This window comes from Balaenoptera musculus, chromosome 10, assembly GCF_009873245.2.
Source record: "Balaenoptera musculus isolate JJ_BM4_2016_0621 chromosome 10, mBalMus1.pri.v3, whole genome shotgun sequence".
Classification (NCBI taxonomy): domain Eukaryota; kingdom Metazoa; phylum Chordata; class Mammalia; order Artiodactyla; family Balaenopteridae; genus Balaenoptera; species Balaenoptera musculus.
Window position 1 is genome coordinate 36,823,663 of NC_045794.1, and position 23,635 is coordinate 36,847,297.

The window sequence follows — 23,635 nt, forward strand, 5'->3', positions numbered from 1 at the left end:
AATGTTTTTGATTAAGTTTGTGCACATGCAAAATTAATGTAAATTTCTGATAAAAGAATGGGAAATGTTAAAAAGCAATGTATTTTTTTTAACATAAAGCATGCACTTTCTAATACATTCTTAAATATTTCAAAGTTGATTCTAGTCCAGTAATATTCTTCATTAGCTATTTCAATTGCAGGCCAACCAGTACCCCAACCAGATACAGAGTACACTCTTGTTATTCAAGAAAGGTGGAATTAATTCTTGGCACTGCTACCAAAGATGCAAGACTTTTAACTCTTGACCACACCACCTATTTTTTCTTCAAAACTTTTAAACATGTTTGCACAAGCTAAACGGTATAAAGCAAATTTTAAACTGTCATCCAACTCCCAAATGTCACTGAAAGAAAATGTCGGAAAAGTATGTTGTGTGATTAATCAATTTAGGCAATTTGCTACAAAATTTTCTACATGTGAACCAGCTTTAACCCAAAATAGATTAAAAATTCACACAATTGTTTCTAGAGTTCAAAACTGAAACAAATGAGGTGTGCATTGATATTTAAAACACTGTCTTAATATTTTATTCAAGAAATATACTTCCAAAACTCTTTCCCCATCATAATCTAAACACAAACCTTAATTAAAAATATATATAAATCAGTAGAATACCATATTACAAATGCCCAGAAATGCAGAATAAAGATCAGAAACTGCTTGGAAATATTTCTACCACTTTTGGGATTATACTCATAATCTAATAAAGATTATGAACTAGCACAATCATTACTGGGGCCAATATTTCAAAATTCGCCTATCAAAGCTAGCACCAGGAAAGTATTATACACATAAAATTGAGAAACAGATAATCTTTACTTCAGAAAAGCACAGTCCTAAAGAGTATTGCTTTCACTATTTAGCTAGTACAAGGGTCAGTCTGTCTCACTGAGGCACAGATCCATCTTTCTGCCATTAACATCTTATCTGAAGTGCTTTCCAGTTATTTGGTATCTATTGAAAACTGTTACTGGAATGAAACAGTTTATCATGGAAATAATCCATTTTTTCTTCCAAGATGCCAAATAAAATAATAAGGCTAGAACATTTTAAACTTACCTTTAATAAAAATAGTACTAAAAAAAAACCAATCTCTAGTCCCTGAAAGCCTAACCAAGACTCCATTACTTAATTCCTCTCCTTTTTCCAAAACACCGGTTTTAATGTCTAGAATTTCGCAACATGATTAATGGCCACCATATGGTCACCAAATTAACACTTTATTCACTGTAAAGCATTTGGAGATTTCTCAAATGTGAAAAGAATTTCATTAGTGATTAGTCAGATGAGCAACAACCGGAAAGCCACTGAAGCAAGCAAGTGTCATGATTCTACTGTAGCCACAGGGAAGGGAGGGTCACTACTTAAAAGCAATTCTCCAATTGGCACAAACAATTTACCATCTCTGGTAAGTAGAAGATATTATGGAAGAACATAATTTTTACAAAGTCAACACTTTCTCCAAACAGGTCTTCTAAATTCAACAGAGCTTAGACTGCCGAAGTTGTAAATCTAGCAAATCAAATTGCTTCATCTCAACGGGGGGAAAAAAAGGCACAAAAGAAAAACAAGCAGCATAACCTTTATTTGGTGATACAATAGGTGAACAGTGTTCTAAAGTTTTGAACACTGAATTTTACTCGTGTGATAATTTGTTTTCTATCTAAGCAATTTACTCAGATGTGTGCTTTAAAAATACACAGTAGGAACCCTGCAATTGGTATGTTATTAGAAATATTTTTCATGGTAATACATTATTTATCTTTGTATAATTAGAGAGAAAAATCATAAAGATCATACTTTATTTTTAGCCTGACAGAATAAATGTATTATATATATCTCTTCCAAAACCAGTGCACTCAGAAGTTCATTTATGCACTCCATTGCTCAAATCAAAAAGCTGTACATCTTCCAGTATCCACAATATAACACAGTCCTAGTAAAAATGCACATTCCTTTAACCCCTTTACTTTCCCTTGAATTTGTTTTTATTTTGGGGGGGAGGGGGGTAGAAGGGAGGAAAAGATATAGAAGTTGCGGTGCAGAACTATATTTATTTAGAGCAAAACATTATATCCTACATTAAAAAAAATAATTTTATCAAAACCAAATTTCAATCACAGTTATGTATGATTTTCCATTAAAGGTACATGTTGAAATTGCACTTTGCAGGTATCTTGATAGTGTCCTTTATAGTGCTCCCCACTTCAGCCTATGTTTTTATCAGTAGACACAGGTTCTTCCAGAGTTTTCTTTTGGCTTCCCTTCCGTGAATATTTGTATTTGTCTACATAGGCTTTAACCAGATTTGCCACTTTAGTAGAATTTACTTCTCCACTCTTACTATGACAAACCTATAAAAAAAAGAAGGGGGAATATTTTTTTCATATCTTAAACAGATTAAAGGAAAATGGAAAGCTTTATGAAAAACAAATATGCCAAAGAGATAACCAGACATTTTTTAATGTTTCATTATCTCCTGTTGGGTACATGTTTAGTTATCTCAAAAGGTAAAAAAACAGACAAGAATGATAGAAGCTACCTCTTACTATTTTAATTAATTTAATTAAGCATTCCTTTATTAAAACAGGCATGTTCAGAATAATATGTACATAACTCCACTAAAGCTATAACTTACTTTATCTACCGCTTTCCGCACAATCTCTTTATATTCTTCCTTGGTGATATCTTTATTTTGATAAAATGGCTTAATGGCCAATTTTACCTCCTGTGCTGCTTTTTCTTGAATTTGCAATTTCTGATGAGAGGAAAATATATAATTATTATTTGCCCAATCACATACTTTCAAAAAAAATTCTTTAAAAATATAAAATTGAAAACACTGTACATTTACATTATTGCAAGGAACTATTCAAATATTAGTGTTATAAATACAAAATAGTTATTTACTAACACATACCAAACATTTCTAAAAATAAATATGAAATACTACCAGTAATTCAATTGGCACCAACATATTTAGACAGAACCCTTTAAATAATGTTGGAATTTAAGGCTATCAACAATAAATTCCCTTCACCACTTATACAACAGAAAGCTGTTATTTTTTCATCTTTATCATATACAGAATTATGTAGGTTGCTCTCAACTTTGAACTTGCCTTGTCTGTCTTCGAGCTATCTGCGCTGGCTTCCACTGTAACACTTACTTTGCTTTCTGCCAATTTTACAGCAGCATTAGAAGCTCTGCTGTGACTTGATGACGAAGTATTACCAGAACTTGGTCCCTGAACTGTTCCCATATTTCCTGGGGCTGCTGTCGGAGCAGGCAAGACTGGTGTACTCATGTTATTACTTACATGAGAAGCACTAGGAATACCCTGTTTTAAAGAGTTATCATCAGTTAATGAATTACTTGTACTCAATAAAAGTCTTTTAGTCACCTATTAGAAATAACATCAAAAAAAAAAAAATCAAAGCAATCCAATACTTAAATACTTAAGGGAAATGCATATTTCAGGTCATTTATATCTAAAGGACTGAAGAAAAATGAGTAACATTCTTAAACAGAGCCCCATTTAAATATTTCATGATGACTTTAAAAAAATATATATGTATTGTAATGTTCTGACAGCAATACTAAAACCAACAAGAAGCAGAGCAGCATTAATAACAGTATCTTTCCTACAAGGCTCTTTAGAGTAGGTGCCCCCCCTTCAAAGATGGAGGAAAGTGAGACAGTGAAGTCAAATGACTTGCAGTGAGTTGACAGCAGAAAAAGATACAAGATCCCAAATTCCCACTCCCCTTGCTCTTCCAACTCTTGCTGTCAGGATTCTAGAATTTCTGAGATGTAGACATGAAACTATGATCAACACAATGTTTACAGATTATTATTGAAATTTTTCTATATTTAAGAAGTGCCTCAGAGGCACTTTTTTCAGCATGGTAAATTCATGAAAATGAAACACAGACAGTAATGGACGATGAACAGCTTTATCTGGTGTTTGAACAAAACAGTACACGGTTTATCACAGTACCCAATCACAACAAGTTCCCACCCCCTAAAAGTCCAATAAATCAGGGAAAGTGTCCACCACTTGATTCTAGTTTGGCTCATAATTTGGTCTTTTTAATCTAACCAAAAAACCTGTTTGGGTATCAGCAATAGCCTATATGTAGCTCAGATCTGACACTATGCATTCAGTTCATTTGCTCATTTGGGAGTGGGAGGTTTGGGGAAGGACAGTGAAAAAGGGGTTATGAAGGTTTACCATAAACCTAACCAAATAAGTCACTGTGTATGGATATCCAGCCAGGAAGCCCTTTCTTGAACATCTGTCCCTAATAGCTAAATGTTTACAATGGCTATGTTGATTAAACTTGAGTTGCTGAAAACATACCTGCAATTGCTTTCCATCTGGCTGTGAAGCAATGTAGCTGACTTGCTGGGATGGAGGGGGAGGGGGTGGTGGTGGTGGTAGTCCCTGAGATACACTGGTAGGAGCAGCTACCTGCATGAGAGGCACTCCTGTGTGCAGATGCAAGGGCAGCTGAGGATGAATGTTAAATGGACTGCGCTGGAGATTCATCAGAGGAGCGTGAACACCCACTGGATATGGGAAGATATTCATAGGCTGGTGTTGTGCATTCATTTGTTGCTGCATTACATTCATTTGTGGTTGCATCATATTTATAGGTAGCTGAGAACCATCACCTTGTTGGTTTGTTTGGTCTTTTAGGTTAGAATCTATCAAAAGAAAAAAGGCTTATGAAAAAAAATCATGTTACAAATTTCTTTAGCCAGAGAAACGAAGAACCACTGGTTACAATTAAATAGCAATTAACAGAACACCTAAACCAATACCCAATTATTCAGTTTAATCCTGTCATTCCTAAATAATGTGGGCTGATTTTCTAACTGAAAGAAAACATTCAACTAAAATTATTTTAAAGCATAACTTCACACAATAACATTGGTCAGCACTCACAAAGAATCAGTAGCTCAAGAAACTTCCTAGTTAAAGAAATAATCACATAAAATTTAACTAGATTACTAAATTAGAAGGTTAATCACTTTTTAAAAATCTGCAACAGAGTTTTTCTTGCAATGTTCCCAAGAGAAGTCAAGAAAAGGTAAACCTTTTTTAGCAGAGTGACTTATTTATAGGAAAACAATGATCAAAAAAATTCAAGTGCACACATCTGATATAAATGAAACAGAATTTAAATCCTGCATAGTACTATCTCAAATTCTTCTACTGTAGCAAATTATACTTAAAATATTTATGTCTTTGGCAAGGTTTGGGGCAGGCATGGGGTGAAAAAAGAAAATAAATATTGAAGTGTACATCTATTATACAATACAAAGTGACTTGTAAATAACTGGGATTCATTTTAACATAAAACTATAAATAGGGATTATTTCAATTCATATAAATAAGGTATTAAATTTTTAATCTCTTTCTTCAAATAAAAGTGTTGATAAATACACATAATGTTACCCTGTTCAGTTGTTTCCTCCTCTTGTCTCATCCATCCAGACTGTGGACCTGAAGAATTCCTCCCTCGTCGTGAATAATAGTTTTGTACATCTGCTGGCAGAGTCTTTCTCACAGCCCAACTTGATGCAGATGTCCACCCCGACCTATCTGCCGGTGTATCAAATGAGAACTCTTGCTCACTTTTCCGTTTATAGGGTTGCTGTTCCACAAACTTGAAAGTCTCATTCCCTGAACTATTTGAATTCCCTGAGAGGGGTTTTCGGTTTTGCCACCTATTTTCATTTTGATCTGTGTAGGCAAAACCACCTCTGTAAGCGCCTCTGCCACGGTTACCTCTACCACGGTTAGACATCCAACCTGAACCAAAGTTTTTATTCCAAGAATTCCCTGAATTTTCATTTCTATTTTCTTCCCAATGAGAATCTTTTAACTTTTCTGGATTTCTGGTCCTCGGATCAGGCCCAGAATTTATTTTTTCTGTTACCCAACTGGGGCAGTCATTTCTATGTTTGTCAGCAGAATTTGAATCATCAGCATCTGGACTGATGTCATTTTTTTCTTTTCTTGTATTTTCATTCTGTTTCTCTGAGTCATTCTTTCTGTATCGATCATTTCCTCGTGGACATCTCCAACCATCATTTGCCCATCTTTCCTTCCATCGAGGAGAATAACTGACTCTGTCATTTCTACCAAATGATGAACTCTTACTTTTTGTTCTAGATCTTGATGGTGACCTAGAACGAGATCTGGACCGAGACCACCTTCTGGTTCTCCTTTCTCTATCTCGATCTCTCTTTGGCCCATCTCTATCACTTTCTCTTTCTCTGCTCCGGGACCTGGATTTTTCTCTTGGGGAGGAATCTTTCAGTCTTGACTGAGATCTTCTGTTCTCTCTAGAAGTGTCTCTTTTTGGGGAGAGTGATTCAGATCTTTTGCCTTCCCTAGTGCTATCTCTTTTTGGAGATCGAGACTGAGATTTCCTCCTTTCTCGTGGGTCCTTTTTTGGGGACTGAGAACGAGATTTTCTCCGTCCTCTTGCAGATTCTTTCTTGGGAGATGGTGATCGAGACTTCCTGCTTTCTTTTCCAGTTTCTCTTTTGGGAGATGGAGACTGAGACCGCTTCTTTTCTCGTGCAGTGTCTTTGTTGGGAGACCAAGTTGTAGATGGAGAATGAAATCTAGATCTTCGAGTACGAGGCTTTTTGGCTTTATCTATCGTATCTATTGGGATTTCAGATGGTTGAGATACAGTTTCAACCTTTTCATTTGAAGGACCAGAAGATGACATATTCTTTTGGGAACTGTGCTCCACAGAATTTTCATTCAATTGTTTAGCATCAGCATTTACAGATGGTTCGAGTTCAGATTCATTCTGGTCACTGCAAAATGAATCACATTCCATAGGTATCATTTCATTATTGTCCTCACTAAAATGCTTCTGAATCAGTGCAACATGTGTTTTAGGCAATTCTGTAGATCTGGGATGTTCAACCAGAGGTTCAGTCTTTTCTTCGAAAGATTTGTCCAATTTGGTGTTAAGATTTTTTTTTAATAAATTGTTTTCAGAGTCTTGAATACTATTGAAATTTTCATTCCCTGAAGTATCACATGTTGCAATTATTTCTGCATCTTCATTTTCAACATGCCCAAGCAAATGAACCTCTGAGCTCTCAATAGATTTTTTGTCCACTGTTTGTATAATTCCACCCTCAGAAGATTCTAATTTGGGGCTGTCAATAAGATGTTCTGTTTTTACTGTAGAATCTTTATGGTCAATAATTTTTACTATAGGACTCTCCATAACTTTTTCTTCATTAACCGCTGACTCTACGTTCTCAGGGATCTCACCTAGGCTTGATATAGGTTGGTGTACTTCAATTTCAGATCCAGAACATGTAAGAAAATCATTTGGAAGATGATCTGTACATCCATCTGCTTTTACTTCTGATTCTGAAGGTAAAGCTATTTGGTCTTGATTTTCCAATGGGTCACCTCCTTTTTCAGAAGTATTCTTAGAAATCTCACTTTCCAGACATAAAATATTAGCCTCTATACCTGTATTCTCAACTTTTTGAATTTCCTCCTCCTCTCCAACTAGCACAGGAGGATCTTGGGTACCAGACTCAGAATATAAAGATTCTACTCTTTCCTCTGTATCATGGGTCTCACTATGTTCCTCACTTTCTTCTACTGGCTCACTGCAACTTCTCAAGCCATTAGCAGACTCATTTTCTACATTTATCTGCACAGTGTTACTACTTTCTACATCTGATTGATGTTCTTTCTCTAACACAGGTGGTATGTCAGATTCTACTATTTCTTCATCTACTGAATCACTGGAAGATGATTTTTCAGGGGGAGGTAAAGAGCTCCGAAGTTTCTTTTTCAGTAAAGGTAGTTTTCTTCCTCTTCTTACAGACTTCCGTTTTGGAGCCTGCCTTGTTTGCTTTTCTGACTCACCTGAAGAGGAAACACTTACAGATGGATTATTACTATCTGGGGCATCACACCCAGAATTATTTGATACTGGGGACCTCTGAGACTGACTGACTGGTTCAGCTCTCGTGTTACGTGTAGATCTCCTTGTAGGAGTTGTTGCTGCTGGTTTTCGTCTTGATCCTCTGGTGCTTGAGGTACCAGACGTTTGCTTCTTCTCTTCTCCTTCTTGAGTATGTGCTAATGCATATCCTTTGCAAGAAGTACCTAATAATACATGTTTTTTAAAAAAGTAAAAAGTAAGTGTATGTTTCAAAAATGATAATAGTTTGGCTTAAGCTTATTTTAGCATAAAATAGACATCTATAACAGAGTGAAACAAAATATACTTGTGAATCAAATTATAAATAAATGCATAGCTACTAACACCTGAGTAATACCAATTTTTTAATGCTACTGAAATGAGTTATCCCAAGATTTGAATCCATGTGGGCAATTTTATAGGGAAAAAAACAAAAGAAAATATGTTTCGTCTGATAACTGCCATTTGCTTAATGAATCACTAGGCAAAAGCAAGAGACAACAGCTATCCACAAATAGTAAAGACTCAAATTACTTGTTCATAATTAATAGGAGATATTACTTTAAAGATCATGGTTTGAACATTGAAGCCCTAAATAGAAAGGAGACTTCTAATCAGTTCCTCAAAGACATGAAGTTGTAATTTCTTAAAAGGGATTTTCTAGTTGGGACAATTTTAAAGTCAAGTCACTGTACAAATATTTATAGAAATATCTAGGACTTACTATCTATACCTTATTTACACTTTTTCTAAGTCATCAACACTCATACTTTTTATGAGACTGAAAGAGGCTAATAACTTTTTTTAAACTAGAAAGAATTTCAAAAACTTTACCAAAATTTTCTAAATATATGGTACTTGTTGGAAAAATAGTTCTTGGCAACACAGAGGAGATGAGAGGAAGGACTTCTGTTTCAACATTCCAGGGTATAAAACTAATTCTGAAAATTCAAAACAAAATAAAGACATTTTTGTTTAAATGGTTTAAAAATTAAACCAGCAATTTAAAGGTACTAATTTTCCAAATCAGGTTAGCAACATTAAAATACAGGGTGCTTAAATTATTTTTTGCCAAATAGCTAAAAATGTAAGCTCAAGGTTACTCATTGTTCAAAGATGGCTACCAACTGGCTGCAAAAAACAAAAACAAAACAAAAAACCTTTTAAAAGCATGTTTTTCGCTAAATTAATAGCAAAGGGAGATCAAAGGCAACTTAATACATAACAGTTGTTTCTTGTTTAAATAAATTAATGCAATACTTTGTCAAAAAATTTTTTAGCCTTTTTTCCCCACCACTCTAAAAAATAATAAATTTGGATAATAAAATGCAGATAAATAAAATACACAAATGAAATGCACAGATTTTAAGTGCACAGTGTGATGACTTTTGACCAATGTATATACCTGTATAACCTCCACACCAAACAAGAAATAGAACATTTCCGCCATCCCATAAAGCTCCTTCATGCCCCTTGCACCAGCCCCCCTCCACTTCCAGGCAACCAAAGAGATAATTTAGTCGAGTTAATCAAATCAGGTTTTAAAGAAATTATCAAGGTCAAAGGGGAATCAGTCCATAAATTTAAAAAAAGTAACAAAAACTGAAAGTAAAACTACATCACTTGAATTTTGAATGTGATAACCATCATGGATGTTTATCACATTTTTTATTAGACTTCTTTATGTTTTTACAGCATATATCAAGGCCAAAAACATCAAAATAAATACATTTTTAAAAAGGAAAAAAACACCTGATTTCTATTGCTATGTTATATTCTAAAATTCCTCAATCTGAGGATGATGGCTCTTCAAGGTTCCCAGGGTCTCTATGGACCTGCTAAGACCCCAAAGTTTCTTCATTTAGAACCAATCCACCCTCAGCTTCTTCCTACTCTGATTCATATTTTGTTCAGTCAGGTCTCCTAACAAAAGACTATCTCACCCAGTCTAAGGTGAGATTCTGGAGTAGGAGGAAAGAAGCTTGAAAAACAATGTGCAACTTGCACATGTACAAAAAAAACAGCTCTAAGAAAAGGTTTCATATTATACATATCTGGACTAATTTTACTTATGTTCCATTGTTATTCCTAGAGGGTGAAGGCCCTTTGCAGAACTGTATTACAGTGATATATAAAAGTTACAGGATGTTACAGGAATGAATATAAAACTCTGGCAAGGAACTTGGTCTTTACATAGGAGCCTGATTTAAGTATACATCGTGTACCTACCGATGTGTTAATAGCTTCAGAATAAACTAAGAAAGAAAGGGCTAGATTATAGAAAGTCATGAATGCCAGGGCAAAGTAGGGACTTGATCAAGTAGTTATTTAGAATAACACTGTGGAGATGGGAAGTGTCATGATAAAATCAGTGCTTTAGCTAATAGCACACAGGGAAGATTGGAATGGAGGAAAAGATAGAAGAAGGATGGAAGACCTGAATGCTATTACTAATAATGAATCTTATCATTTGGGTGCTCTCCCTGTTAAAGTAATCAAATATCTACATTTATTAAACAAATAAATAAAATATTCTTTACTTTTCAAGGAGTTCTTTAAATAAGGGCTTTTCATTAGGCATCTGAAACACCAAAGTTGAATTAAACAAAACTTTCTTAGAAACATACCTATTGAATAAGATACCTCTATGCCTTATTAATGATATCTTATGCACATGTTAGCATGTAGGCACTTTAGTAAACAATTTTTTTTTACCTTCCAATTCCAGGTAATGTATCAGGAAACCATGACAATTCCAGTTCCTGTCTCTTCTGCCTAATCAATGCACTGATTTCATTGACTTCTATAAATTCTGTACTAAAAGATAAATTTTAGACCCTCATCAGAATTCCAAATATTTAAGTTCAGAATAACAACTGGGTTATATACCATAAGTAGCAGAAGTTTTTATACCTAGCATTATAAATCACATTTTTTAAAAAAAGAAACTTTTTCTATTTAAACACTTTCAAAATGAACTCATTCCTAAACTAAAATTTTTATATTATAAATCTAAATTGTACTAATCTGATTCATAAAAATAACACTTGAATTTCTATCTTAAGTGACAGAATTAAAAAGTCAATTCAGACTAATATCCTTATTATGGAGAGAAAAGAGCAACACTACTTCTATCCCATGAACCAAAGTTGCAGCAAGCAGTTCCAGCCAAAATTCTAGGTGCAATAGTTTGCCATCTGAAACTAAGCATAAGACAAAAGAAGAAAATAAAGGAAGGCATGGTTATTTTTGTAACCAAAAATGGGTACACTTCAGTTTTTCAAAAGGCTACTCGGATGTAATTGTTTTCTTTGGTACCTTGCCAGCCTCTAAAATTAAATCACAATCTTAATCTGTCTTGTTCATTCAACCAACTCCATGTGATTTTAAAACCCCAACTTAATCTTCAAATTCCACAAATATCTACTCAGTATCTATAATGCCAGTTACTAAGGATTCAAAGATGACTGAGTCTACTCTGAAAGTGTTCTGCTTTATTAGTTACCTCCCTCATCATTTAACAACTAGCCTACTTCTCTATCACATAAAAACCTTGTGCAGAACAACTTAATTTATTATTAATGAAAAGGAAGACCACTAGCATAGGCAGTCACTGCATAATAGAGGGTCACAAAGTAACAGGTTTCCCTTTGTTTATTTGCCAAAAGAAACAAAAACATAAAACAAGGTGCTTTTATAATGTTTGTTGAGCCAAGTTTAAATTTCTACCAAAAGTTAACTATAATAATTAAAATATCAAATATAAAAAGCATAAATTACAAGCAAAAAATACTAACCGGTAAGCTGTACAGGTAAAAGAAGATTCTCCAGTGTGACTACTAGAAGAGACGATACTGGAGAAAAAATTTCTGAAGCACTGATTTGTACATGGATTTGATCTTTGAGGCTAGAAAAGTAAAGAGAGGTTGGTGTTACAGCAAACAAAATCTTTCCATAATAGGTAGGTAATATTGGGTTAGCCAAAAAGTTCATTTAGGTTTTTCTGTTAAATCTTAACTGAAAAACTCGAACGAACTTTTTGGCCCACCCAATAGTTATATTTAAATATTTTGATATACCTGAGGCACTAGAGTTATGTACCAAAACAATAATAAACTATTATTATCTAAGAAAAATATTTTTCTTTATTTCAACAAACCTTATTTGTCTTTATTATTGCATTTTCTTTTCCTCCCATTTCACTGTATTTAGAGTTTCCTGTACAAAGACACAAAAAGATCTTCCCTTAATTTTTATTTTAAAAGGTTTTAAACAAGTATTAATACTGGCATATTGACAAGAGAAGGTTGAAATGTGTAGAAAAGTTGTATTCAAAATAACAGTACTTGCATTTATATAATTTTTTAAAATGCTAATTTTATCTTGTTAAGCCACAGACAAAAGGAAAATATAAGAGGCCACAATACAGAAAACCAGTGAAGCATGTAAAATTGCTATGCTTGGAGCATTAAGTATTAAAATTCTAGTCAATATTTTCTGGCACCATGTGCAAACTTAAACCATCTTATAATAAAAAGCATATAAAAGAAGTCAAATTATTTAATATAAATAATGAACTTAATATGTCCTTTCAAGTTATGACCTAAACAAGAGGTACTGTTAACTCACCTCAAGTAGAAGCTGACCAGGCGAACTGGGGCCATCAGCCCTTGTCAACCATAAATTACCATTTGGCCACAGTCACCAACTTCAATTAAGTACCCTCCCCCTTCCTCCTCAAACTTTATAGAATTAGGAAAAGTAGAAGTGTTGATTAAAACAGCTTTCTGCTATAGCAACGTTTTTGGTTGTACTGCTTACGACTTATTTTTTGGTTTTACCTGTCCCATCTGAAAATTTATTTCTATGGATACATACTTCCAGGTTAAGGAAGATAAAGGACAAATAGTTTCTGCTAACCACAAAAATTGTGTTAACATCTTTATAGATTACTGCTCTTGGTTTTTCTTTATCATCAAGCTATGTTATTAGTCATCTCTGCCTATCAATACACTTGTCTGCAATAAACTGCTGCTGGTACTGCCACTGCTCTCTCCTCAGAACTCTGGGAAAAGTTTACAGTACAATCAACAACTGGTCTTTCAATCTCCAGCCAAGCTTGTCTCACAAAGGCCCTACTAACTTTGTTCAAAATAAATCAACCTGACTAACTGGGAGGCCTGTTTCCTGCCACTGCAAGATTGTAAGTATTTTGGGTTTCTTCTGTCAGTCCAGTTGGTAACAGCCTACTTTCTACTGAATAACATACTAATTTCCTTTTAAGTTACTGTACAACAGCTGTATGGTTTCATGCTATTATCCATCCTTCACACATGTCCCACCCAGAACTGTTGTAACAAATGAAATTTCATGCTGGGGAGAGGGGTGCTGGCTGAGTTCCAGGAACTTATTTTCCTACCCTTTAATGTATATTTAAAAGATGAGACTGATTTTTTCAAGTGGTTAAAGAAGCCAGGAATAAAAATGTGATAGGTACCCAGACACATTCTTAGAAATAACAATTTCCTTCAACTAGACCGAGAATTGCTGTGTTGTAGCTACACAGTATTTTTTATGCCCAAAGGATGCTAAGTTGTTCTCATTCAGGTTTCATTCACTCAATACTGAATAAGTACATACTGTTTACACAGCATTCCTTCACTTGGAAGCCTATGTCAAGAAGCCACCACAGATGAAATGCTCTCTGTGGGAAGAACTGTTAGTTTTCTGGCCAATGCTAAGTATGAAAATCTTATCCAAAAGCTATTTCACATATTTCTGGGTAATTCTCAGGTGATTATGAGCAGCTCCAATGGTGGATTTGTCTAAACTGTGGTTTCCTAGAGACCATTTCACAAGTTCATTCTACTAATCTATCCTTTGGGCAGCAGTGATACATCTTTTTATTTAATTTTTATCAAAGTAATGCATGTACATACTTTAAGAAGTCAAACAGCATTTCTAGACTTATTTAAAAAAAAAAAAAACTACAGCAATCCCCACTCCTGATTTCAGCTCCACCAAAGCACTCATCAAATCCTTTAGCTGTTTCCTCTCATATTTACGTCTTTATTTCTAAATAATATGCTTATACTACTCTACCTTGATTTTTTGGTTTCAGATATTTTCCAATTTTTTTTTCTATAGAAGATAAAGACTTTTGCTCCTCTACCTTAATGTTCTTTTGATATATCAACATTTGACATAAGCAATATTACATAATTATAACTATATAGACATTCTCAGCTGAACCATGTACTGAATTATGATTACTTTTCTTGCACAACTTCTTGCTTCTCCTAGGGATAATGACTGCTTTGTTTTCTTTTTCCTTTAATATATTATCTATCATTAACTTGGCTAACTCTACAACAAAGGTGTAAATCTCCTCTTAATACACTCAAATACATCAATTCATCCATCAAGTTTGCTCCCCACTCTCCTGGAAATACTCTTCTTTTGTCTTGCTCCAATCTGAACTGATTAACTCTCTAAAAGCTGCTGTTCAACTCATTCTGAGACTGTCCTCTATCATCGTCACGATCCCCTTTTTTCCTGGGTCGAAACTCATTTTCTTATTTTTTTTCTCCTTTCTCTGTTTCTTTTAGGAACTCATTTTCTGAATCTCACATTGTTCCTTTGTTTACTTTCTTATTAAGTGACACATACATATTCTCCAGTATAATTATGAGAGAGGATGTGTGAGAATGAATTTTTGAGCTCTTATGTATTTGAGAATGTCTTTATTTTGCCCTAACACTTGACTCATGGTTTGGTAGTGTACAGAATTTTCTAGGTTAGTAATTGTTTTCCCCAGAATTTTCAAGGCAGTGCTCCACTGCTCTATCTATTGTTGTTGACAACATTCTTTTACACATTGTCTATTTTCTCTCTCTACAAGCTCTTCAAATATTGTTATATGCAGAGTTCTAGGATTTTATAAAGCACTTAAGTGTAGTTCTTTCCTCATTTACTAGGTATTAGGTTAATTATCTGGATACTCATACTCTACTATTCTGGGAAATTTTCTTTTGTTGTATTTTTCTTGATAAATTTCTCCCTTTTATTTTTCCTTTTTGGAATTTTAGTACTCAGTACTGAAACCTCATGAACTAATACACTATCACCTCTTTGACTTTTGTCCCACTTTCTGAGGTTTCTAAGCTCACCTCCCACTTCTGTTCAATATTTTAAACTTCTACTATAATATTCTTAATTTCCAAAAGTTTTCTTTGTTTAGTCTTTTTTTTTTAAGATTTTTAGAAATTTCATGTTACGTCTGAAACATTTATATTAACATATTTCCATACAAATAACCCAATGAAAGTTTAGTATTAGTTGTTTTTTTTTTATACTGCAGGTTCTTGTTAGTCATCAATTTTACACACATCTGTGTATACATGTCAATCCCAATCGTCCAATTCAGCACACCACCATCTCCACCCCACCGCAGTTTTCCCCCCTTGATGTCCATATGTCTGTCCTCTACATCTGTGTCTCAACTTCTGCCCTGCAAACCGGATCATCTGTACCATTTTTCTGGGTTCCACATACATGCGTTAATATACGATATTTGTTTTTCTCTTTCTGACTTACTTCACTCTGGATGAAAGTCTCTAGATCTATCCAAGTCTCAGCAAATGACTCAATTTCGTTCCTTTTTATGGCTGAGTAATATTCCATTGTATATATGTACCACAACTTCTTTAACCACTCGTCTGTCGATGAGCATTTAGGTTGCTTCCATGACCTGGCTATTGTAAATAGTGCTGCAATGAACATTGGGGTGCATGTGTCTTTTTGAATTATGGTTTTCTCTGGGTATATGCCCAGTAGTGGGATTGCTGGATCATATGGTAAATCTATTTTTAGTTTTTTAAGGAACCTCCATACCGTTCTCCATAGTGGCTGTATCAATTTACATTCCCACCAACAGTGCAAGAGGGTTCCCTTTTCTCCACACCCTCTCCAGCATTTGTTGTTTGTAGATTTTCTGATGATGCCCATTCTAACTGGTGTGAGGTGATACCTCATTGTAGTTTTGATTTGCATTTCTCTAATAATTAGTGATGTTGAGCATCTTTTCATGTGTTTCTTGGCCATCTGTATGTCTTCCTTGGAGAACTGTCCATTTAGGTCTAGTGCCCATTTTTGGATTGGGTTGTTTGTTTCTTTAATATTGAGCTGAATGAGCTGTTTATATATTTTGGAGATTAATCCTTTGTCTGTTGATTCATTTGCAAATATTTTCTCCCATTCTGAGGGTTGTCTTTTTGTCTTGTTTATGGTTTCCTTTGCTGTGCAAAAGCTTTGAAGTTTCATTAGGTCCCATTTGTTTGTTCTTCTTTTTATTTCCATTACTCTAGGAGGTAGATCAATAAAGATCTTGCTGTGATTGATGTCAAAGAGTGTTCTTCCTATGTTTTCCACTAAGAGTTTTATAGTGTCCGGTCTTACATTTAGGTCTCAAATCCATTTTGAGTGTATTTTTGTGTATGGTTTTAGGGAGTATTCTAATTTCATTCTTTTACATGTAGCTGTCCAGTTTTCCCAGCACCACTTATTGAAGAGACTGTCGTTTCTCCATTGTATATCTTTGCCTCCTTTGTCATAGATTAGTTGACAATAGGTGCATGGGTTTACCTCTGGGCTTTCTATCTTGTTCCATTATGTATGTTTCTGTTTTTGTGCCAGTACCATATTGTCTTGTCTACTGTAGCTTTGTAGTATAGTCTGAAGTCAGGGAGTCTGATTCCTCCAGCTCCGTTTTTTTCCCTCAAGACTGCTTTGGCTATTCGGGGTCTTTTGTGTCTCCATACAAATTTTAAGATGATTTGTTTTAGCTCCGTAAAATATGCCATTGGTAATTTGATAGGGATTGCATTGTATCTGTAGATTGCTTTGGGTAGTATAGTCATTTTCACAATGTTGATTCTTCCAATCCAAGAACATGGTATATCTCTCCATCTGTTGGTATCATCTTTAATTTCTTTCATCAGTGTCTTATAGTTTTCTGCATACAGGTCTTTTGTCTCCCTAGGTAGGTTTATTCCTAGGTATTTTATTCTTTTTGTTGCAATGGTAAATGGGAGTGTTTCCATAATTTCTCTTTCAGATTTTTCATCATTAGTGTATAGGAATGCAAGAGATTTCTGTGCATTCATTTTGTATCCTGCAACTTTACCATATTCATTAATTAGCTCTAGCAGTTTTCTGGTGGCAGTTTTAGGATTCTCTATGTATAGTATCATGTCATCCGCAAACAGTGACAGTTTTACTTCTTCTTTTCCAATTTGTATTCCTTTTATTTCTTTTTCTTCTCTGATTGCCGTGGCTAGGACTTCCAGAACTATGTTGAATAATAGTGGTGAGAGTGGACATCCTTGTCTTGTTGCTGATCTTAGAGGAAATGCTTTCAGTTTTTCACCGTTGAGAATGATGTTTGCTGTGGGTTTGTTGTATATGGCCTTTATCATGTTGAGGAAAGTTCCCTCTATGCCCACTTTCTGGAGAGTTTTTATCATAAATGGGTGTTGAATTTTGTCAAAAGCTTTTTCTGCATCTATTGAGAGGATCATATGGTTTTTATTCTTCAATTTGTTAATATGGTGTATCACATTGATTGATTTGCGTATATTGAAGAATGCTTGCATCCCTGGAATAAATCCCACTTGATCGTGGTGTATGATCCTTTTAATGTGTTGTTGGATTCTGTTTGCTAGTATTTTGTTGAGGATTTTTGCATCTATACTCATCAGCTACACTGGTCTGTAATTTTCTTTTTTTGTAGTATCTTTTTCTGGTTTTGGTATCAGGATGATGGTGGCCTCATAAAATGAGTTGGGGAGTGTTCCTTCCTCTACAATTTTTTGGAAGAGTTTGAGAAGGATGGGTTTTAGCTCTTCTTTAAGTGTTTGAGAGAATTCACCTGTGAAGCCATCTGGTCTTGGACTTTTGTTTGTTGGAAGATTTTTAATCACAGTTTCAATTTCATTGCTTGTGATTTGTCTGTTTATATTTTCTATTTCTTCCTGGTTCAGTCTTGGAAGGTTATACATTTCTAAGAATTTGTCCATTTCTTCCAGGTTGTCCATTTTATTGGCATAGAGTTGCTTGTAGTAGTCTATTAGGATGCTTTGTATTTCTGCAGTGTCTGTTGTAACTTTTTTCATTTTTAATTTTATTGATTTGAGTCCTCTCCCTCTTTTTTTTGATGAGTCTGGCTAAAGGTTTATCATTTTGTCTATCTTCTCAAATAACCAGCTTTTAGTTTTATTGATCTTTGCTATTGTTGTCTTTGTTTCTATTTCATTCATTTCTGCTCTGATCTTTATGATTTCTTTCCTTCTACTAACTTTGGGTTTTGTTTGTTCTTCTTTCTCTAGTTCCTTTAGGTGTAACGTTAGATTGTTTACTTGAGATTTTGCTTGTTTCTTGAGGTAGGCTTGTTTAGCTATAAACTTCCCTCTTAGAACTGCTTTTGCTGCATCCCATAGGTTTTGGATCGTCACGTGTTCATTGTCATTTGTCTCTAGGTATTTTTTGATTTCCTCTTTGATTTCTTCAGTGATCTCTTGGTTATTTAGTAACGTATTGTTTAGCCTCCATGTGGTTGTGTTTTTTACGTTTTCTTCCCTGTAATTTAATTCTAATCTCATAGCGTTGTGGTCAGAAAAGATGCTTGATATGATTTCGATTTTCTTAAATTTACTGAGGCTTGATTTGTGACCCAAGATGTGATCCTGGAGAATGTTCCGTGCGCACTTGAGAAGAAAGTGTAATCTGCTGTTTTGGGATGGAATGTCCTATATATATCAATTAAATCTATCTGGTCTATTGTGTCATTTAAAGCTTCTGTTTCCTTATTTTCATTTTGGATGATCTGTCCATTGGTGTAAGTGAGGTGTTAAAGTCCCCCACTATTAATGTGTTACTGTCGATTTCCTCTTTTATAGCTGTTAGCAGTTGCCTTATGTATTGAGGTGCTCCTATGTCGGATGCATATATATTTATAATTATTATATCTTCTTCTTGGATTGATCCCTTGATCATTATGTAGTGTCCTTCCTTGTCTCTTGTAACATTCTTTATTTTAAAGTCTATTTTATCTGATATGAGTATAGCTACTCCAGCTTTCTTTTGATTTCCATTTGCATGGAATATCTTTTTCCATCCCCTCACTTTCAGTCTGTATGTGTCCCTAGGTCTGAAGTGGGTCTCTTGTAGACAGCATATATATGGGTCTTGTTTTTGTATCCATTCAGCGAGCCTGTGTCTTTTGGTTGGAGCATTTAATCCATTCACGTTTAAGGTAATTATCGATATGTATGTTCCTATGACCATTTTCTTAATTGCTTTGGGTTTGTTTTTGTAGGTCCTTTTCTTCTCTTGTGTTTCCCACTTAGAGAAGTTCCTTTAGCATTTGTTGTAGAGCTGGTTTGGTGGTGTTGAATTCTCTTAGCTTTTGCCTGTCTGTAAAGCTTTTGATTTCTCCATCAAATCTGAATGAGATCCTTGCCGGGTAGAGTAATCTTGGTTTTAGGTTCTTCCCTTTCATCATTTTAAGTATATCATGCCACTCCCTTCTGGCTTGTAGAGTTTCTGCTGAGAAATCAGCCGTTAACCTTATGGGAGTTCCCTTGTATGTTATTTGTCGTTTTCCCCTTGCTGCTTTCAATAATTTTTCTTTGTCTTTAATTTTTGCCAATTTGATTACTATGCGTCTTGGCGTGTTTCTCCTTGGGTTTATCCTGTAGGGGACTCGCTGTGCTTCCTGGACTTGGTTGGCTATTTCCTTTCCCATGTTAGGGAAGTTTTCGACTATAATCTCTTCAAATATTTTCTCTGGTCCTTTCTCTCTCTCTTCTCCTTCTGTGACCCCTATAATGCGAATCTTGTTGTGTTTAATGTTGTCCCAGACGTCTCTTAGGCTGTCTTCATTTCTTTTCATTCTTTTTTCTTTAGTGTGTTCCGCAGCAGTGAATTCCACCATTCTGTCTTCCAGGTCACTTATCCGTTCGTCTGCCTCAGTTATTCTGCTATTGATTCTTTCCAGTGTAGTTTTCATTTCAGTTATTGTATTGTTCATCTCTGTTTGTCTGTTCTATAATTCTTCTAGGTCTTTGTTAAACATTTCTTGCATCTTCTCAATCTTTGCCTCCATTCTTATTCTGAGGTCCTGGATCATCTTCACTATCATTATTCTGAATTCTATTTCTGGAAGGTTGCCTATCTCCACTTCATTTAGTTGTTTTTCTGGGGTTTTATCTTGTTCCTTCATCTGGTATGTAGCCCTCTGCCTTTTCATCTTGTCTATCTTTCTGTAACTGTGGTTTTTGTTCCACAGGCTGCAGGATTATAGTTTTTCTTGCTTCTGCTGTCCGCCCTATGGTGGTTGAGGCTATCTAAGAGGCTTGATGGGAGGCTCTGGTGGTGGGTAGAACTCTTGAGACTTTTTGTTACAATCCTAGCACTGCTTTGAAAGTTTCCTTGCCTTCTGTTAAGAAAAAAATACTCTAGGCACATCTTATTTATTTACTATCTCAAACCTGGAAACAGTCATTTATTTCAAGGAGGCCTGGTTCTTTTATTAGGAAATGTTATTTGGAGAACACAATCTCTGCATCAGAGTTGAGTCACAGTGATTCCTTATCACTTAGAAATTTTATTTCGGAATTACTTAAAGAGCTGTTTTTGACCTTGTAGTCGGCTGAAGGTGTCACCCCTGAGACCCCCTACCCCAAAATTCATGTCCACTTGGAACCTCAGATTATGACATTTAGAAATACGGTCATGGCATATGCAATTAAAAGTAAGATTGACATGAGATCATACTGGATTAGAGTAGGGACTAAATCCAATGAGTGTGTCCTTATCAGAGACAAACAATGATACAGAGGGAGACACAATAGTAGAGACCATATGAAGACAGAAGCAGAGATTCCAGTGATGCAGCTACAAGCCAAAGAATGCCAAGGATTGCCAGGAGCCACCAGAAATTAGGGAAAAGGCAAGGAAAGAATCTTCCCTAGACCCTATGGAGGGAGCATGGGTCTGCCAACAGCTTGACTTCAGACTTCTAACCTCTAGAAGAGTGAGGAAATAAGTTTCTGTTGTTTTAAGCCACCAAGTTGTAATGAATTTTTTACAGCAGCCCTAGGAAACTAATATAGACCTAGGTACAGTTTTTAATTGACTAATAAAAGTGAATATATAGGCATAATAAATTGGTTAAGGCATTCATAAAACTTCTTTACATGCAAAATCCAACTTTTTCTAATTACTTTTCAACCCAAGTTTGTTGATGACCATTTTTCACACGATATCATCCTCTATGCTATCAAGAACAGTGGTGATTTGTAGAGAATACAGTCAATAAATTATGTAATATCTTTGTATGGTGACAGATGGTAAATGGATTTATCATGGTGATTATTTTGAAATGTATAGAAATATCAAATCATTATGTGTGTACCAGGAACTAACACAGTGTTGTAGGTCAATTATACTTCAAAAACAAACAAACAAACTCATAGAAAAAGAGTTCAGACTTGTGGTTACCAGAGATGAAGGGTGAGAAGAGGGGGAATTGATGAAGGTAGTCAAAAGGTGCAGACTTCCAGTTATAGGATAAATATGTACTAGGGATGTAACATACAACATGATAAATATAATTAACACCACTGTATGTTATACATCAAAGTTGTTAAGAGAGTAAATCCTAAGAGTTCTCATTACAAGGAAACAAATTTTTTTCTATTTCTTTAATGTATCTATATGAGATGATGGTCACTAAACTTACTGTGATAATCATTTCATGATGTATGTAACTCAAAACATTATGCTGTATATCTTAAACTTACACAGTGCTGTATATATCAATTATTATCTCAATAAAACTGGAAGAAAAAAAAAGAACAGTGGTGATTCCTCAGGAAATCCATACAAGAACTAAATCATTGGTGTTGGCCTCTTATATTGGCCTTGCAATTAAGTATGTATTTAATAGAATTAGCCAACTTATGACTTTCTTGGGAATGTTGGTGCATGTGTCTGATGAATTTCCCCCAATTCTCTCTCAGTTAGAGGTCTAGGGGTTAAGAAAATTCCAGGATTATCTATGGATCTTCTCCCAAATTTCTGCTATCTATTCTCCAGATTTAAAGACAGCACTTTGTATGTTCATACAGTCACAGGCAGTGACAACTATGCAGCTGCTTGGTCAACAGTGATCATACGGGACAAATGATAAGATAGAATCCCACTTCAGAGATGCTAGAATGGAGGGGAAAAAAAAAAAGGGTTCTCAGAATTGATCAAGTAAGGCATATACTAAATGAGTCATAAAGACAAAAAGAAACACAACCTGAGAAAAAAGAGACAGCTCTAGAATTTTTCTAACAGGTATTTAGCTTCCTATCTTTTTGTAATAACTTTTACCAAGTTTTCCTAAAATGGTTTCACCACATTGTAATCCAGTGAAAAAAAACTTTAATGTTATCTTTTTGCATAACATTACTCCTTATAAGATAATATGCAGAAATTTTAGCTTTATTGCTCAACTCTCTATGACAGCCTCAACCTTCCTTTCCAGTCTTATTTCTGATCATGGTCTTTATTAACATTTTTGCCCAAACTCGAGAGTGGGGAAAGAAATGGTAACTGGAAGAAACCATCAATTTGACTTAAGCACCAAACACTAATTCACATATCAACATGAACCAATTACCACTAAAACAATATAAAGATGAAAAAATCTTTTGCATATGACATGCAAACATCCATATTTTTTCAGCGTATCTCTACTTGGTTGTACAGTAAGCATCTTACATGTCCAAAAGAGAAATCTTTATTATACCATCCCAAACATTCTATTAGCCTTCCCCATCTCAGTAATCGGCAACTCCGTTCAGGCCAGGACTTTAGTCTCACCCTTGACTTCTTTACCTCACATCCAATTCATCAGCAAATCCTTTTAATTTCACCTCTGAAATACAACATTTACAGAATCGAGCCACTTCTCACCACTTCCACTAATATCTTCCTGGCCCAACCCACCATCATCTGTGGCCTGGAATAAAGCCACCAAACTAGTCTCTCAGTCCTCCTATGAGGACCTTGCCCTCCTATGAACTATTCTCTCCTTAACAGCCAGAGATCCTTTAATAATATGTCAGTCCATACTATCCCTGAAAATGCCTGCCATTTAGGAGGCCCTAAATGACCTCCCAGCCAACGGCTTAACTCTTCCTCCTCCATCTACGTAACTCAATTGTTCTAGTCATACTGACCTCCGTGCTATTCTCTGAACATACCATGATTGCTCCTGTCTCAAGGCTTTTGCACTTGCTCTTCCCTCTCCTGCAACACTCTAGATACATTTATGGCTTGATCCCTTACTTATTCTAGATTGCTGTTCAAATATAATCTAATCCAAGAGGCTTTCCCTGATGCCTTATATAATCACCTCCAGAATGTCATCATCATCCTTTGTCCCTTTACCCTACTTTATTCTTCTCTGAAGCACGTATAACACCTGTCATATTATACATTTATCTCTTTATTGTCCACAAAAGATACTCTGTTAGCAAGCACTTTGTCTCTTTTGTGCAT

General features: G+C 35.1%; 1 protein-coding gene across 7 annotated transcripts in view; it reads right to left on the bottom strand.

The window, feature by feature from the left end:
• Nucleotides 1-1,606: 1,606 nt before the first annotated feature.
• The window catches only part of SCAF11 (SR-related CTD associated factor 11), a 70,127-nt gene continuing 48,098 nt past the window's right edge, over nt 1,607-23,635 (bottom strand). For 3 of the 7 annotated variants that reach the window (XM_036867219.1, XM_036867216.1, XM_036867222.1), the window contains 9 exons: nt 12,183-12,241; nt 11,821-11,930; nt 10,739-10,840; nt 8,858-8,964; nt 5,506-8,208; nt 4,405-4,751; nt 3,163-3,381; nt 2,680-2,799; nt 1,607-2,395 (listed from right to left, as the gene is read on the bottom strand). In XM_036867219.1, coding sequence (XP_036723114.1) covers nt 2,249-2,395; nt 2,680-2,799; nt 3,163-3,381; nt 4,405-4,751; nt 5,506-8,208; nt 8,858-8,964; nt 10,739-10,840; nt 11,821-11,930; nt 12,183-12,241 — 3,914 coding nt within the window. In that variant the 3' untranslated portion in view covers nt 1,607-2,248. The remainder of the gene's footprint in view (nt 2,396-2,679; nt 2,800-3,162; nt 3,382-4,404; nt 4,752-5,505; nt 8,209-8,857; nt 8,965-10,738; nt 10,841-11,820; nt 11,931-12,182; nt 12,242-23,635) is intronic. The other 4 variants (XM_036867218.1, XM_036867217.1, XM_036867221.1 and 1 more) reach the window with 4 other exon arrangements.